Here is a 15039-nt window from a genome sequence, read left to right on the forward strand (position 1 = left end):
AAAAGTTGAAGTTTAACCAAAAGTGGACCTTGTAACATGACAATGACCCCAAGCATACCAACTAAATTCCAGGAAGGATCGGCTGAAAAGAAACACCTGTAGGGTTCTGGAATGGCCAAGTGAAAGTCCAGATCTTGAAACTCTTTGCGAAGCTCTGGGGGGGGATTTGAAACGGGTTGTGCATACAAGAAACCCCTCAAACATTACACAGCTGGGAAGAATTCTGCAGTGGGGAATGGGACCAACTTTCTCCCAGTCGTTGTCTAGCAGTCTTGGACAGGGAGAGGAAACTCTGACCTGGGGGGCAATACCAAGTAGGAGAGCCAGGACCTCCCCAAAGACAGAAATCTGGACTAATTTAATGAAAATGAGAATTAACAGTCAAATCCCTCTTTATCTATCTAATTACACTATTTTATATGAGGATCAAACCTTTGTCTATCCATGTATAGCAGTGGTTCCCAAACTCGGTCCTGGGGACCCCCTGTGGCTGCTGCAGGTTTTTTGTTCCAATCAGATTCCAACAACAATAACAACATTTATTTATTTAGCACATTTTCAATACAAACAGTGTAGCTCAAAGTGCTTTACATGACTAATCAGTGACAACACCTGATAACACTGATCTCATTTAATTAGCTGGGATTTTTTTTCTCATTCAAATTCATACGAACAAAGCAGCATGATTTTTATATTTATAAGACATTTATAAATATTTCTGCTTTTGCTATAGATGTAAATGCTTAACTCTTTCTTTTGTTGATTTCATTCTATTTTGCCCTTTTTCTCTGTGCAGTTTTTCCCCTTCATTGTATCCTATTAATTACAATTAAAAACAAGCGGAGCAGACACGCTGGCAAACAACACGGAATAATCAAAGGCTGCAAGTACTTCAGTGTCGGACCCACTGATTAATAAATAATGGATTAATTAAACAATTAGAACACCTGGAAAGTAGAATGAAAATCATGATGAAAATACTGTTAAGAAAAAAAAATACATTATTCCTATATAACTGCTTGGTACATTTTAATATATATATTTTTTACCTAACTTAGTTTTCTAATTTCTGTATTGTTCCCAAAACACAGAACTTGGGAAATAACATATCACTTAATTAGCCCAGGAGTCCAATTAAAAACATAAGCTGTTGGGAACAAAAACCTGCAGCCACAGGGGGTCCCCAGGACCGAGTTTGGGAAACACTGATGTATAGTGGCACAAACTCGACTCGTAGTCATAGAAAGGTTTGGGGCAGCCACACGTATAATTGGTTTCCTGGCTGCAAAAGTCGTTTTTAAGTGAATACAGCACTGATGTGCACACAACCGAGTCCAAAACAGAACTGAGGGAATAGGGAAAAGGTGGAGGCTTTTAAAGGGGAAAACAGGAAGTGAGGTCAAAGGGGTCAGACTCATGGAGGTCTTCAGCCATAGGTTCGAGCCCGGACATGACATCACAGGGGCTGGAGCCGGCAAGGTCTCCTTCCATAGGCTCGGTCCTGGAAGTGACGTCAAGAGGGCCAGGTGGGATCTCCCGTGAATGGTCTACAGGAAAGGGAGAAAGAGTGGGTGCACTCTGCCATATCTCGGTATGACTTGGAATTGCCCTCACTCAAGCCCTTTAGCTGCCTCCCATGCGCACGTGTGTGACAATAGTAATTCACTTTTTATCACAGGACTGTATTCCCAGATTTCTCTTTTGTTACACTTTTACAATTTTTTCTGTGTATTTTGTTTTTTTCAACTCTCTCTTTAAGCTGTTTCTTTTTTTTTGTATATTCAAGTTTTGTTTTTATCTTTTGCATTGCTGGGTTGAAATACACAGATGTGTGTTTCTTCCTTTACTGTACCACCTGCTGCCTTTCTCTAGGACCTCTCTGACATGTTTGTGCTGTGAATTTAACGTCTATGCAACACAAATACCTTGGGCTGCTGTTCCTGGCAGCGTACCTCGACACCTTGGGGGGGGAAGTAAATGGTGATTGCATACTGGCACTTAGATGAATGAATGCCAGCGTACACGGACTGCAGCGCTGACGTGGTTGATCTCTGACACAGGCCAGAATGTAAATGAACCCCGCCTCAATGCCGCAAGTAGTGACAAGAGTCTACCCACTGCACGAATGATTCAGGCAGCCCACCAAGAAAATTCTGCTGCTTCTCCCCACTCTTACTGGAAACTTTCTGGCACAAAAGATTTTCACCCCCTTTGTAGGCAAAGTAGAGAGCAACAACTCTATGCTCTTTGCAGCCAACCATGGAATCAGGAGAGGTGGCGTTGGCACCTGGCACAATTTAGGACAATCATGGTTGGCCTGTGAGTACAGGGAGTGTGCATGTTTGTTATATGCATTATTTAAAGCAAAATTGGACCACATCAGGCACCTTAATCACATGGAAACTGCAGAATTGTGATGGATCTTATTAGCATTATAGGATTATTTTTTTGGTTAATAATCAATAAGACATCCCCCACCCCACACGAGGATGCCATAATGATGTGGGATTAGGGGGGAAAAAAATTATTTGGTTAATTGATTATCAGTTTTGCATTTGGGAATACCGGTCATTAATCGAATAATTCGGTAAGGCTCCTACATTATCTACCATACTCTTCTCTGTTGTGGGGGAACTCCGGCCTTTAGACTTTTATCAAGATAACTGAAGCACACTCATTTTATGAAACCGAACAAAACAATTTATTGACAAACATAAAGATGACAGAAGTGTGATAGATATTTATAATGACGTACAAGACTGGACACAGACACATTACAGTAGACGGACATAGACATAGAGGGGCTGGCTATTTACTGACTATTCAGAGTTCTACTTTATCTTGGGACAGAAAGTTTTACGATAACCAAGTCTTTATGGGTAATGTCCGATGTTGTGTGGAGTTGTTGCTCTGGTTCATGTGGAGTATTCTTCATGAGTTGGAGTGCACTCTTTTTCTTTGCTGTGAGATGTGGTGCTCCTTCCCAAGCTTGCCTTCTGTCATCTTTTGCGACTTCATAGATAAAGAGTTTGTTGAATTCGGCTCTCCAAGGAAGAGCAACTCATAATTTTTAGTTTGTGAAAATACTTTAGAAAGTCATTTTGGAGAATGTTTGAAGAGTGCCCCTAGGAGGAGTCCCACAGTTCTTCAGGATTCCCTAGTGAGTTTCGGCGATTGTGTTTAGTTGGCAATTCTCTGGGCTTCTTTGTTTCTTCCCACTTGTTTTGAGAGATGGGGGGTGCATGTGGTTTTAAAGAAAGGCTGAACCTTCTTCAGACTGGATTAAAGACCCTTCCAGTTACAAAATCAATCTCTTTTAATAGGCGAGTTCTCCTGTCCGTCTTAGTTGTCATCCCTTGTATTCTAGGTCTTTGTCCTTGCCTCCATTTCACACCTCCTGGCTCAATAGGTCTTCTGGAGAGATGTCAGGTCTCCTCTGATTTGGAATGCAAATAGGGGAAGGTGCAGCTAGATTCCTGCATCCCTGTTAAATATAGCCCACTTTGGCCTACAGCATGAAAAAATGTCAACCGGAAGTACATTTTGTTTGGATATGTCTCCCATTAGGTGTAGCATCCGGCGCCGCCGTGAGTGGCAGCCTTTTCAGCAGCTCCGTGTATGACTGTATATGTATGTGTACTTTTCTACTTTTATTTTTCTATTTTTATTTATTGATCACTCCTACCACTTTATTTTATGTGGATTCCTTCCCTGGACACACTTACTTTTACAACGTGGGCATGGATTTTAACACGCCAAGACTCGCCTATTCAAGTACTCAACTTCGGGCGCTGAGAACAAATGCCAGTGCCGGTGTGGTTCCATATTTACCCGACGAGGTAAGAAGGCGGTATCGTGGCAGCAGAGCCGGCACTAAGCTAAAAAAGAAGCGGCTTGCGAGAAAGTGGCGTTTCAAGCCTTCGGTGCCTTCTGTGATTCTGGGGAATGTGAACTCAATCTCAAATAAGATCGACGAACTGGCTGCGCTGGTGAAAAATGTAAGGACCTACAGAGAATGCAGTTTGTTGTGTTTCTGCGAAACGTGGCTAAATAACACCATCCCAGATGCCAATGTGGAGCTATCCGGGTTTAGCACAGTTAGAGCGGACAGAGATGCAAGTACCTGTGGTAAGCACAAAGGAGGAGGACTCGCTCTCTATGTTAATACACGGTGGTGTCACTCTGGACATGTTAACGTCAAAATCTCCACTTGCTGCAGGGATATCGAACTGTTGGCCGTAAGTTTACGTCCCTACTATTTGCCCAGAGAGTTTGGACAGGTCATTGTTGTTATTGTATACATTCCTCCTCGGGCAGACGTGGGGGGTATTTTTCGTACGTCGCTTAAACCATCCGAGATCAGGTGCCTCATCTTGAATGAGTTAATGCCAGTGAAACTCATCCAGATAAGTCGGTTTTTCAAACGCAGCTGTGTATTAGATTAGTGTAGCTGGATCTAATCATACGAGATGAATGCGCGCGCCCGCGCTGAGTGAAAAGCCCATATATATTGAGTCTAGAAAACATGATCAGCAAGTCTTTGATAGGCTGTAACAAAATGACGAAAGAACGGGCGCATTTTTTTTCACACACGCAGCGCAAGACCTTTTATTCGAAGGACACGAAGAATTTCAAGATTTAATATACACAAGGGGTAACACTGCAAAAGCAGCCCAGACCAGAAAAGACGGCTGGCAAAAAGTGGCCGAAAAAATTAAACGCTAAGTAGTGTACATTGTACTTAGTGAATGCAACGTTTCATTTCCTATGTGTCAGATTAATTATTATTTAATGTCATAATTCCAGATCAAACGTGAGCACAAGGAGAACATGGGAACAGGTTAAAGTGAAGTACAAGGATATACTTCAAACTGGTAAATATTGGTATATAACTATTTAAAGAATTGTTGACATAAAGAATCATATATAATATAAAAAACATTAATTCTAAAGCTAATAAGGAGGCAGACAAGCAAAAAACAGGTGGAGGTCCACGCGGTCCAGACCTAACCCCTGCAGAAGAGTTGGCTCTCCAGCAAAATGCCCATCGCCCTGTTTCTGAGGGCATTCCAGGGGGAAGCTCCTCCTCAGAACCAGTGGCAGGATGCAGTGGTCACTTCATTTCAGGTAAAGGATGGTCATTGCATATTTGTCCTCCATGTGTGCTATAGGTATGTTCCATATAGCCCTCTTTTTCGTTGGGTCAGTTGCAGGGAATGTCATATCCTTTGAACCTGTGTCTGACCAACGAGATATTAACGAAGGTCAAAAATTTGATGAAGACACTGTGTCTGATTATTCTTCAGGAGGAGAGGTACACTTTCCAAATAATGTTTGATCAAACTCCACTCTGATCAGTCCCATGTGCCCCAATCACATTTGGAAATCCTGGTAATGAGAATGTTAGGCTGATTGTGGGATTCTTTATGGAACTGTGGGTGTTTTAGCCTGTGTATTACCTACCTGCAATGGCATGAAACGCCTCTTTTATTGTCTGCACACGCAGGTGTCCAGGAAACACAATGAAAACCTGAAGGAAATGTTTCAGAGCCAAACAGACTTTACGAATTGCCTGGCAAACTGCACTTTTCGATAGCTGTTCCGCATCGCCTACAGTATATAAAAAAGTGACGCTTGTAAAAAACCTCAAAGCAATGCCTACTGTCTGTGTGGTTGTGAGAGCCCGACTTCGCCGAGTTTGACTTCGAATATACGGAGCTAATAAATCTTTGAGGTACAATATTCCCCCTCGGCTAAAGCGGTATCTTTCGTACAGAATTTCCTCCGGGGGCAATAAAGCATCTTGCCGATCGCGCAAAACCCTCTTTATATGAAATTCTCTTCCTATAATTTGCACATCAATATCAATTGGTCGCTCATTCATGAACGGCGAAGCCGTGACTGGATGACTTCCACACCGTCACTGATCACGTGTGTAAGCTAATCCTTGTTTACGCAGAACAAACCTGCTCCGAGCAGGTTTGCGGATTTGGATGTGTTGCTATGACAACACTTCCAGCAAGAGTTTCAAAAAACCGACAGATCCAGGATCAGGCCAAATCGTCAACAATTACATCCGGCTAAGCGAGTAATCCACGTACGAAAAATACCCCCGTGGAGTCAGCGAGTGACATCATCCATTCCGCTGTTGCTAAGTTACAAACGCAGCACCCTGAGGCGCTTGTGCTAATTGCTAGAGACTTTAACCATGTGACGCTGGACAAAACATTGCCTGCATTCTCCCAGTATGTGGACTGTAACACCCGGGGAAATAAGACTATTGATTTACTGTATGCAAACGTTAAAGACGCATACAGCGCCACCCCGCTGCCTGCGCTTGGGAAAGGAGATCATAACCTGGTTCAGCTTCAGCCTCACTATAAACCAAAAGTTAGAGTCCTACCTACAACCACACGATCATTCAGGAAGTGGACCCTGGAGGCTGAGAATACTCTGAGAGAACTTTTTGGAACTACAGACTGGGATATCCTGCAGGGATCTCATAATGAGAACATTGAGGAAGTTGTTGACTGCACTACTGACTACATCAACTTCTGTATGGACATTGTAGTTCCAGTAAGAACAGTACGCTGCTATGCTAACAACAAGCCATGGATTACAAGTGACATCAAGGGCCTTTTGAATCAGAAGAAAAGGGCTTTTAAAGACGGTGATCAGCATGAGCTCAAACGCGTGCAGAAGGAACTCCGAGTCCAACTCAGGGCGGCGAAGGAGCAGTACAGGAGAAAGCTGGAGCAGAAGTTGCAGAATAACAGCATGAAGGAAGTGTGGGATGGGATGAAGATCATCACTGGCTGCAGCTCGAAGCGGGGTACCACCATTGAGAGAGACGTGAAGAGAGCAAACCAAATGAACAACTTTTTTAACAGGTTTGACCACCCTAACCCACTCTCACCTCGGAGTACTGCACCCTCCACACATCCTTCTGCTGATACCAGCATAGGAAAAACATCCCCACCCATAATAACAACAGCGCAAGTGAGCAGAGAGCTGAGGAGACTTCGTGCCAGCAAAGCAGCGGGTCCAGATGGAGTATCGCCACGACTGCTGAAGGTCTGTGCATCGGAGCTGGGGGGTCCTCTACAGCGCATCTTCAACCTGAGCCTGGAACAGGGGAGAGTCCCGAGGCTTTGGAAAACATCTTGTATCACCCCAGTCCCAAAGGTATCACGTCCTAGTGAGCTGAATGACTTTCGGCCTGTTGCTCTGACATCACATGTGATGAAGACCATGGAGAGGCTGCTGCTTCACCACCTTAGGCCACAGGTTCAACACACCCTTGACCCTCTGCAGTTTGCATATCAGGAGAAGGTGGGAGCGGAAGATGCCATCATCTATATGCTACACCGATCCCTCTCTCACTTGGACAGAGGCAGTGGTGCTGTAAGAATTATGTTTCTAGACTTCTCTAGCGCCTTCAACACAATCCAACCTCTGCTCCTTAGGGACAAGCTGACAGAGATGGGATTAGATTCATACCTAGTGGCATGGATCGTGGACTATCTTAAAGACAGACATCAGTATGTGCGTCTTGGGAACTGCACGTCTGACATTGTGGTCAGCAACACAGGAGCGCCACAAGGGACTGTACTTTCTCCGGTCCTGTTCAGCCTATATACATCGGACTTCCAATACAACTCGGAGTCCTGCCATGTGCAAAAGTTCGCTGATGACACTGCTATCGTGGGCTGTATCAGGAATGGGCTGGAGGAGGAGTATAGGGACCTAATCAATGACTTTGTTAAATGGTCAGACTCAAACCACCTACACCTGAACACCAGCAAAACCAAGGAGCTGGTGGTGGATTTTAGGAGGCCCAGACCCCTCATAGACCCAGTGATCATCAAAGGTGACTGTGTGCAGAGGGTGCAGACCTATAAATACCTGGAAGTGCAGCTGGGTGATAAATTAGACTGGACTGCCAATACTGATGCTCTGTGTAAGAAAGGACAGAGCCGGTTATACTTCCTTAGAAGGCTGGCTTCCTTCAACATCTGCAATAAGATGCTGCAGATGTTCTATCAAACAGTTGTGGCGAGCGCCCTCTTCTACGCAGTGGTGTGCTGGGGAGGCAGCATTAAGAGGAAAGACACCTCACGCCTGGACAAACTGGTGAGGAAGGCAGGCTCTATTGTTGGCATGGAGCTGGACAGTTTAACATCTGTGGCAGAGCGAAGGGCGCTCAGCAGGCTCCTATCAATTATGGAGAATCCACTGCATCCACTAAATAATGTCATCTCCAGACAGAAGAGCAGCTTCAGCGACAGACTGCTGTCACTGTCCTGCTCCACAGACAGATTGAGGAGATCGTTCCTCCCCCAAACTATGCGACTCTTTAATTCCACCAGGGGGGGTAAACGTTAATATTTAACATTATACATAGTTATTGTCTGTTTTTTTCACCTGTATTATTATCATTCTTTAATTTAATATTATTTATTGTATCAGTATGCTGCTGCTGAAGAATGTGAATTTCCCATCGGGATTAATAAAGCGATCTATCGATTGATCGATCGACTGGTTTGGAGGTTTCCATGTGATGTGTAACCAGGAAATGCTCTAAAGAACCAACACAACGGACATAAAACATAATTTAAAGAGAACTCTGATCTGACCAGTATCCTGTTTTTTGCTTAAGTAGAGTACATTCACTTCTTTGGTTAATCAGAGCTTAAATTCACTTAAAAACACTCACTAATTTAACACTAAATTACATTGCTTTGCCTAAATTACAAATAAAGACATACAAAATATTTATCAAGTTATATGCAAAATCTTACATCACAACACCCATAAAGTCCAGAGTGCGTAGAGGCTATGGGGGCAGGGGTGGGGGTGAAGGGGAGCCCGTGAACTTCAGTTGCGCTGTAGTTCACACCACTGCATTGCACTTGATAGCCACTTCCCAGGTGCATCACTCCTTAGTATCGCATCGAAGTTCTGCAAAGCAAAAGGGTGGGCCTCAAGTCCCAAGCCTGTCAAAACCATTGGGGGCATATCTCATTCTTGGGATTGAGAGAGAGCCTAATGTTTACTTCTGGTATTGAAAATGCTGGTACCATACCATTTTTAATTTTGGGGTTCTCTCTATCTTTCCTGTACAGGTACATTACTTCCTCATTGAATTTTACTTGCGTTTTCATTTTGATGTTTGATTCCTTTATTATCCAACTTGAACTGATTTACGTAGTGTGTTTGTTTGTTTGTTTTTTAATAGGTATGATGAGGTGTATAGCTACTGTTTAGAGGTGATTGTTCTATTGTCCTTCATTTTCACTAATCTGGCACACCTCAAATCACAGTGGTACCGGATTAGTGACAGTCTACTTCTATCCTGTCTTTGACATGCTTTTTATTAGGGTAACTCAAATGTTTATCTGTTTCCTGGTTTGTCCTGATGAAAACGCTTTTTTTGTGTCATTCCAATTTGTTCATCTGGAGGTGCCATGTCGCTTTACTGGAAAAAGTGGACATCCAAAAATGTATTTATTTTATTTATATAATGCTAAGAGTTGTCTATCATGCAAAAACTTGCAGTCCACTGGGCCTTGATCTTGGTCTTGGCCCTGCATGCTTGGACCATGACTCAGATGAGAAGAACACTGGCATCATCTGCTGGTAGTGAGGCACGGTTCACTGGCCAGTTAAATTCACACCATTATTCCATAAAAAGTAACTCTCTCTGCTTAGAGTCAATCCAAAAGTAGAAACTGTTTCACTGATGACGATATACAATGAGACAGCAGGACCAAAGCGAGAGGTCAGTTTGAATATACAGCCATTGAATGACAGTACAGACTGTAGACCAGTGGTTCTCAAACTGGGGTTGGTGGGACAGTGAGAAATGATTGCATATTTATATTATTTATATTTTTATAATTATTAACCTTTACCATCTGAGGGGAAGTAAGTGACTGACCTCCGTCGTTACCCCGACCACCTAGACCTGACCACTAATCCGCTGTTCCGTTATTCGCTGCCACCGCATTGTTTTCCCACCGTTATCGCTCGGCACAAACCAGCCCTTATTATTTTTATCATAATCAAAAACGATCAATTCTTTCGTGGAATCAAAACACTTGTGGACAGTTTTCGTATATTTTATGAGAGTTGCACTGGCCAAAACAAAGCCAAACATAGAAGAACTGGTTAAGGCAAAGCAGATGCATCCATCCCATTAAAATTTTAAATTTAATAACCAAGATGTACGTAATATTTTCTGAATAAATAATTGTTTTGTCAAAAAATGTTTTATTCACAGCAGCCTGTACCTATGCAGTGCCGCGCAGTGGGTATGTGGCACCCTTGTGCAAAGTATTTGGCGCCCCCAATTTTCTTGAAATAATATAGATTTTTAAATTTTTTTAATAAAAGGGTCCGCGAGCCATCGAACAATTTTTAAAGGGACCGCCACGCAAGAAATTCTAAAGAAGTTTGAGAACTGCTGCTGTAGACGAAGAAGAATGGCAGCAACATTGACTCGGCATCAAGTGCAACCTACACAAGACAAGCGGAGTCGTCTTTTCTCTTTTGCAAATGGCGCCGATTAGATCCAGTTTGCCCTCTTCTCTCGATAATAACTGACACCTTTGTATGTAATTATCGGTTTCTTGACAATCTGTCACATGGAATAACCATTCTTCTTTGATTTTAACACAAGTGAACAGAATATCAGGTTTCAGTGGTGCTAATGCAGTTACAGAGGTTTCTCTAATAACCAATTAACATGCAAATGTGACCAATTAAGGTAAAACTAAGGGAGTTGAATATTAGGATGCTGGAGGAATTGCTGCTGACAAGTAGGGCTTTGCAGTTTATATGTGAATAATAAATTAAAAATCAGTTGTTTTAAGTATTAATGGTGGTTATACACACTAGTAATAAAATATTTTTAAATCAATTTAATGGTGTCTTGATAAAAGTGCGAATTTCAATCTAACACATGAAAATTTCTGGGTGACCCCAGACTTCTGAAAGGTGGTACGTTTACAATGTTGACTAAAAGCACACAACATTCAAAATACAAAGCCATTTTATCACTTCCAACGTTAATCATCAGGCTACTTTGTAGCACCCTAACCTGTTAAAGTTTGGGTATAAAGGTTGTAGCGGTGCTGCTATGGATTTTTAATATTATTTAGTAAATAAGTTCCAAACATTGCGTAACCTTAAACAAAAGTCAAAAGTTACAAGTGTTAAAAAGGAGGTTATATTTTTATCAAAAGGCTAGAAGGAAGAATTCGAACATGAGTGTCAGTAGGCTTTGCGCCCTAGGAGCCAAGTTACCCGAGCTATTCTGTAACATTTCAGTAATTATTTACTGCTCTGATGGAGATCTTTATGATCATAAAATAGGTCATTACGATAGCAAATGATAGCATTAATTGCAGAATTATGGTATGCAAGGGTTCCTCTAGAGTGCCTCTTTCTCTTAAACAATTTGGCTCAAAAACTAATGCGGCACATCGTCATCTCATAAAAGGCTTAAGTTTAGAGTTTATTTTTCCATTCAGCCATTATAGATCTAGACCGTCCTCAAAAAAACGAACACACAGAGAAAGACACATGGGGACCCTGAAACATCGAGATCCGTCAAAAACTGGAAATCGGAATTCTTGACAAATCTAATTCGTCTAATTTTGCTCTTTCCCCCATAGATGACAGAATATGGTGGGGAGGGCACAAAGCAAAAATCATTTTTTTGAATTAGTATATGTGTAATTGGAAATTTTAATACACTATATTACAATTTACATTTAGCCACTCTGAGTCTCTACTTTTTTTAAAAAACAGTTCTAGTATTTCCAGTAAATTGCTTCCAACAGCCCTGGTCATCATGTCTCCCATTCCAGGCAGAAGACTCTTGTGTGGAGCATTCAATACATCATCCATATGCACACCAGTTAAAGCTTTCCTTATAGTTTTCAGCTAGAAAACTGACCCTGATGTCAGAGTACAGGCACCTGGCTACTATTTAGACCTTCACTGCTCTTCCTGTGATGGCTACACCCATTTTGTGTCCTCTCCCATTATGTAATGTTTGGTGTGTTTGTTTTCTTTGTTTCGTTATGTGTTTTTTTGCAACATTTGAGAAAATTGTTTGATTCAGTAAGACCATTTGCTCTACAAAGTAGTTGAGTCAAGAACTTTCTACTGATGTCATCAAATAATTGATCTGAGGTGTTTTTCTCCACTTGTTAATAATTGCACTTTCTTACTGGATTAAGTACAGCTTCTGTCCCAGGGCATTTCATCTGTTACACATAAACTGCATACAGTAACTTAGTGTGCCCTCAATCATGACATTAAGCCTTGATTAAGGTAAAAGTTACCAGAATAGCTTAATGTTTGATCAGCAGTAAAACTGGACGTGTCGGTGAGTGTATTTTGGAAGCATGCGCACTTCTCTGTTCTACATAATTGAGAAATTCTTTCAAGTTGTTCAACATCATTAGACGTATTTGCTTTGTTTTTGCTTACATTTTGTAGAAATTTGGGGAAAAAATGCAAAAGTTGTCATTTTAAAATTGCCTTTGTTCCCTGTAGGCTTTTGAATATAGTCGCTCTGGAAACCCAACACGGAATTGCCTTGAGAAAGCTGTGGCTGCCCTGGATGAGGCCAAATATAGTAAGCTCATCTCTCTGTTTCCTAATTTTCTCTTTCTCACTCGAATATGTAAAGCATTAATTTTTAAACGTGTATTTCCTTTAGTTTATAATTTTATTTTAGGTTTTTCATAAAAAAAAAAATTATATAAACCATTAGGTCCATAAATATTTGGACAGACACAATTTTTTTTCTAATTTTGGTTCTGTACATCACCACAATGAATTTTAAATGAAACAACTCGGATGCAGTTGGAGCGCAGACTTTCAGCTTTATCTCAGTGGGGTGAACAAAACGATTGCATAACAATGTGAGGCAACTAAAGCATTTTAACACAATCCCTTCATTTCAGGGGCTCAAAAGTAATTGGACAATTGACTCAAAGGCTATTTCATGGGCAGGTGTGGGCAAGTCCGTCTTTATGTCATTATCAATTAAGCAGATAAAAGGCCTGCAGTTGATCTGAGGTGTGGTGCTTGCATGTGGAAGATTTTGCTGTGAACAGACAACATGCAGTCAAAGGAGCTCTCAATGCAGGTGAAAGAAGCCATCCTTAAGCTGCGAAAACAGAAAAAACCCATCTGAGAAATTGCTCCAATATTATGAGTGGCAAAATCTACAGTTTGGTACATCCTGAGAAAGAAATTAAGCAATGGTGAACTCAGCAACGCAAAGAGACCTGGACGTCCACGGAAGACAATAGTGGTGGATGATCGCAGAATCATTTCCATGGTGAAGAGAAACCCCTTCACAACAGCCAACCAAGTGAACAACACTCTCCAGGGGGTAGGCGTATCGATATCCAAGTCTACCATAAAGAGAAGACTGCATGAAAGTAAATACAGAGGGTGCACTGCAAGGTGCAAGCCACTCATAAGCCTCAAGAATAGAAAGGCTAGATTGGACTTTGCTAAAGAACATCTAAAAAAGCCAGCACAGTTCTGGAAAAACATTCTTTGGACAGATGAAACCAAGATCAACCTCTACCAGAATGATGGCAAGAAAAAAGTATGGAGAAGGTGTGGAACAGCTCATTATCCAAAGCACACCACATCATCTGTAAAACACGGTGGAGGGAGTGTGATGGCTTGGGCGTGCATGGCTGCCAGTGGCACTGGGACACTAGTGTTTATTGATGATGTGACACAGGACAGAAGCAGCCGAATGAATTCTGAGGTGTTCAGAGACATCCTGTCTGCTCAAATCCAGCTAAATGCAGTCAAATTGATTGGGCGGCGTTTCATGATACAGATGGACAATGACCCAAAACATACAGCCAAAGCAACCCAGGAGTTTATTAAAGCAAAGAAGTGGAAAATTCTTGAATGGCCAAGCCTGCTCAATTGGGTTAAGATCAGGTGACTGACATTTCACTTGTTGAAGATTAAACTTCAGACAGAAAGGCCCACAAACAAACAGCAACTGAAAGCCGCTGCAGTAAAGGCCTGACAGAGCATTAAAAAGGAGGAAACCCAGCATCTGGTGATGTCCATGAGGTCAAGACTTCAGACTGTCATTGCCAGCAAAGGGTTTTCAACCAAGTATTAGAAATCAACATTTTATTTCCAGTTATTTAATTTGTCCAATTACTTTTGAGACCCTGAAATGAAGGGATTGTGTTAACAAAATGCTTTAGTTGCCTCACATTTTTATGTAATCGTTTTGTTCACCCCACTGAATTAAAGCTGAAAGTCTGCACTTCAACTGCATCTGAGTTGTTTCATTTAAAATTCATTGTGGTGATGTACAGAACCAAAATTAGAAAAAAGTTGTCTCTGTCCAAATATTTATGGACCTGACTGTGTGTGTGTGTGTGTGTGTGTATATATATTTATTATTTTTGGCTCTGTTGGTTTCTCACATTATTTTACTCCTATCTCATTTAGTTATTAACAAGCATTGAGTTCCAGATAGCGAGACTGCATCTGGAGTGTGATGTTTTGGTCACTATATGAAATGAGGTTAAGGTTTTTTTTTAAATTTAGCTACGTTATTTTTGATGTTTCCGAATGGGTGATTTGGGCAGCTAACCTGTGTAGTCACCCAAAAGAGGCCGATGGACTGAGTGGTGGTCTCTCTGTTGGACATCTTATAGGTTTATTGGGTCTCTAGCTGTGCTACCCATTGAGCAGAAGACTAAATAATCAACAGACATAAGAGTTAGCGTTTGCAGTGCACCATCTATCACAATGTATTTTGTAATGCATGTCATAATAAATGTGTTGCAGTCTTCATTCTAACAGATGGTCCATCATTTGTAATAATAAGGCATTAAAATAAGTGGCTGATGCACCATCTATTAGAATGACTGGGACATAGAACAGGAACACAAACACACTCTATTACTATATGCAGAATATCGTGAAATTGATGCATGCATGTGCTACTTATGCTCGAATAGATTGCTAATT

The 15039-nt window shown here is 41.6% G+C and overlaps 1 protein-coding gene across 1 annotated transcript in view; it reads left to right on the plus strand.

The window, feature by feature from the left end:
• The window catches only part of cth (cystathionase (cystathionine gamma-lyase)), a 70628-nt gene that overhangs the window by 14157 nt on the left and 41432 nt on the right, over nt 1-15039 (plus strand). Inside the window, exon 2 of the mRNA XM_028812163.2 lies at nt 12568-12649. Coding sequence (XP_028667996.1) covers nt 12568-12649 — 82 coding nt within the window. The remainder of the gene's footprint in view (nt 1-12567; nt 12650-15039) is intronic.

This window comes from Erpetoichthys calabaricus, chromosome 10, assembly GCF_900747795.2.
Source record: "Erpetoichthys calabaricus chromosome 10, fErpCal1.3, whole genome shotgun sequence".
Taxonomy (NCBI): domain Eukaryota; kingdom Metazoa; phylum Chordata; class Cladistia; order Polypteriformes; family Polypteridae; genus Erpetoichthys; species Erpetoichthys calabaricus.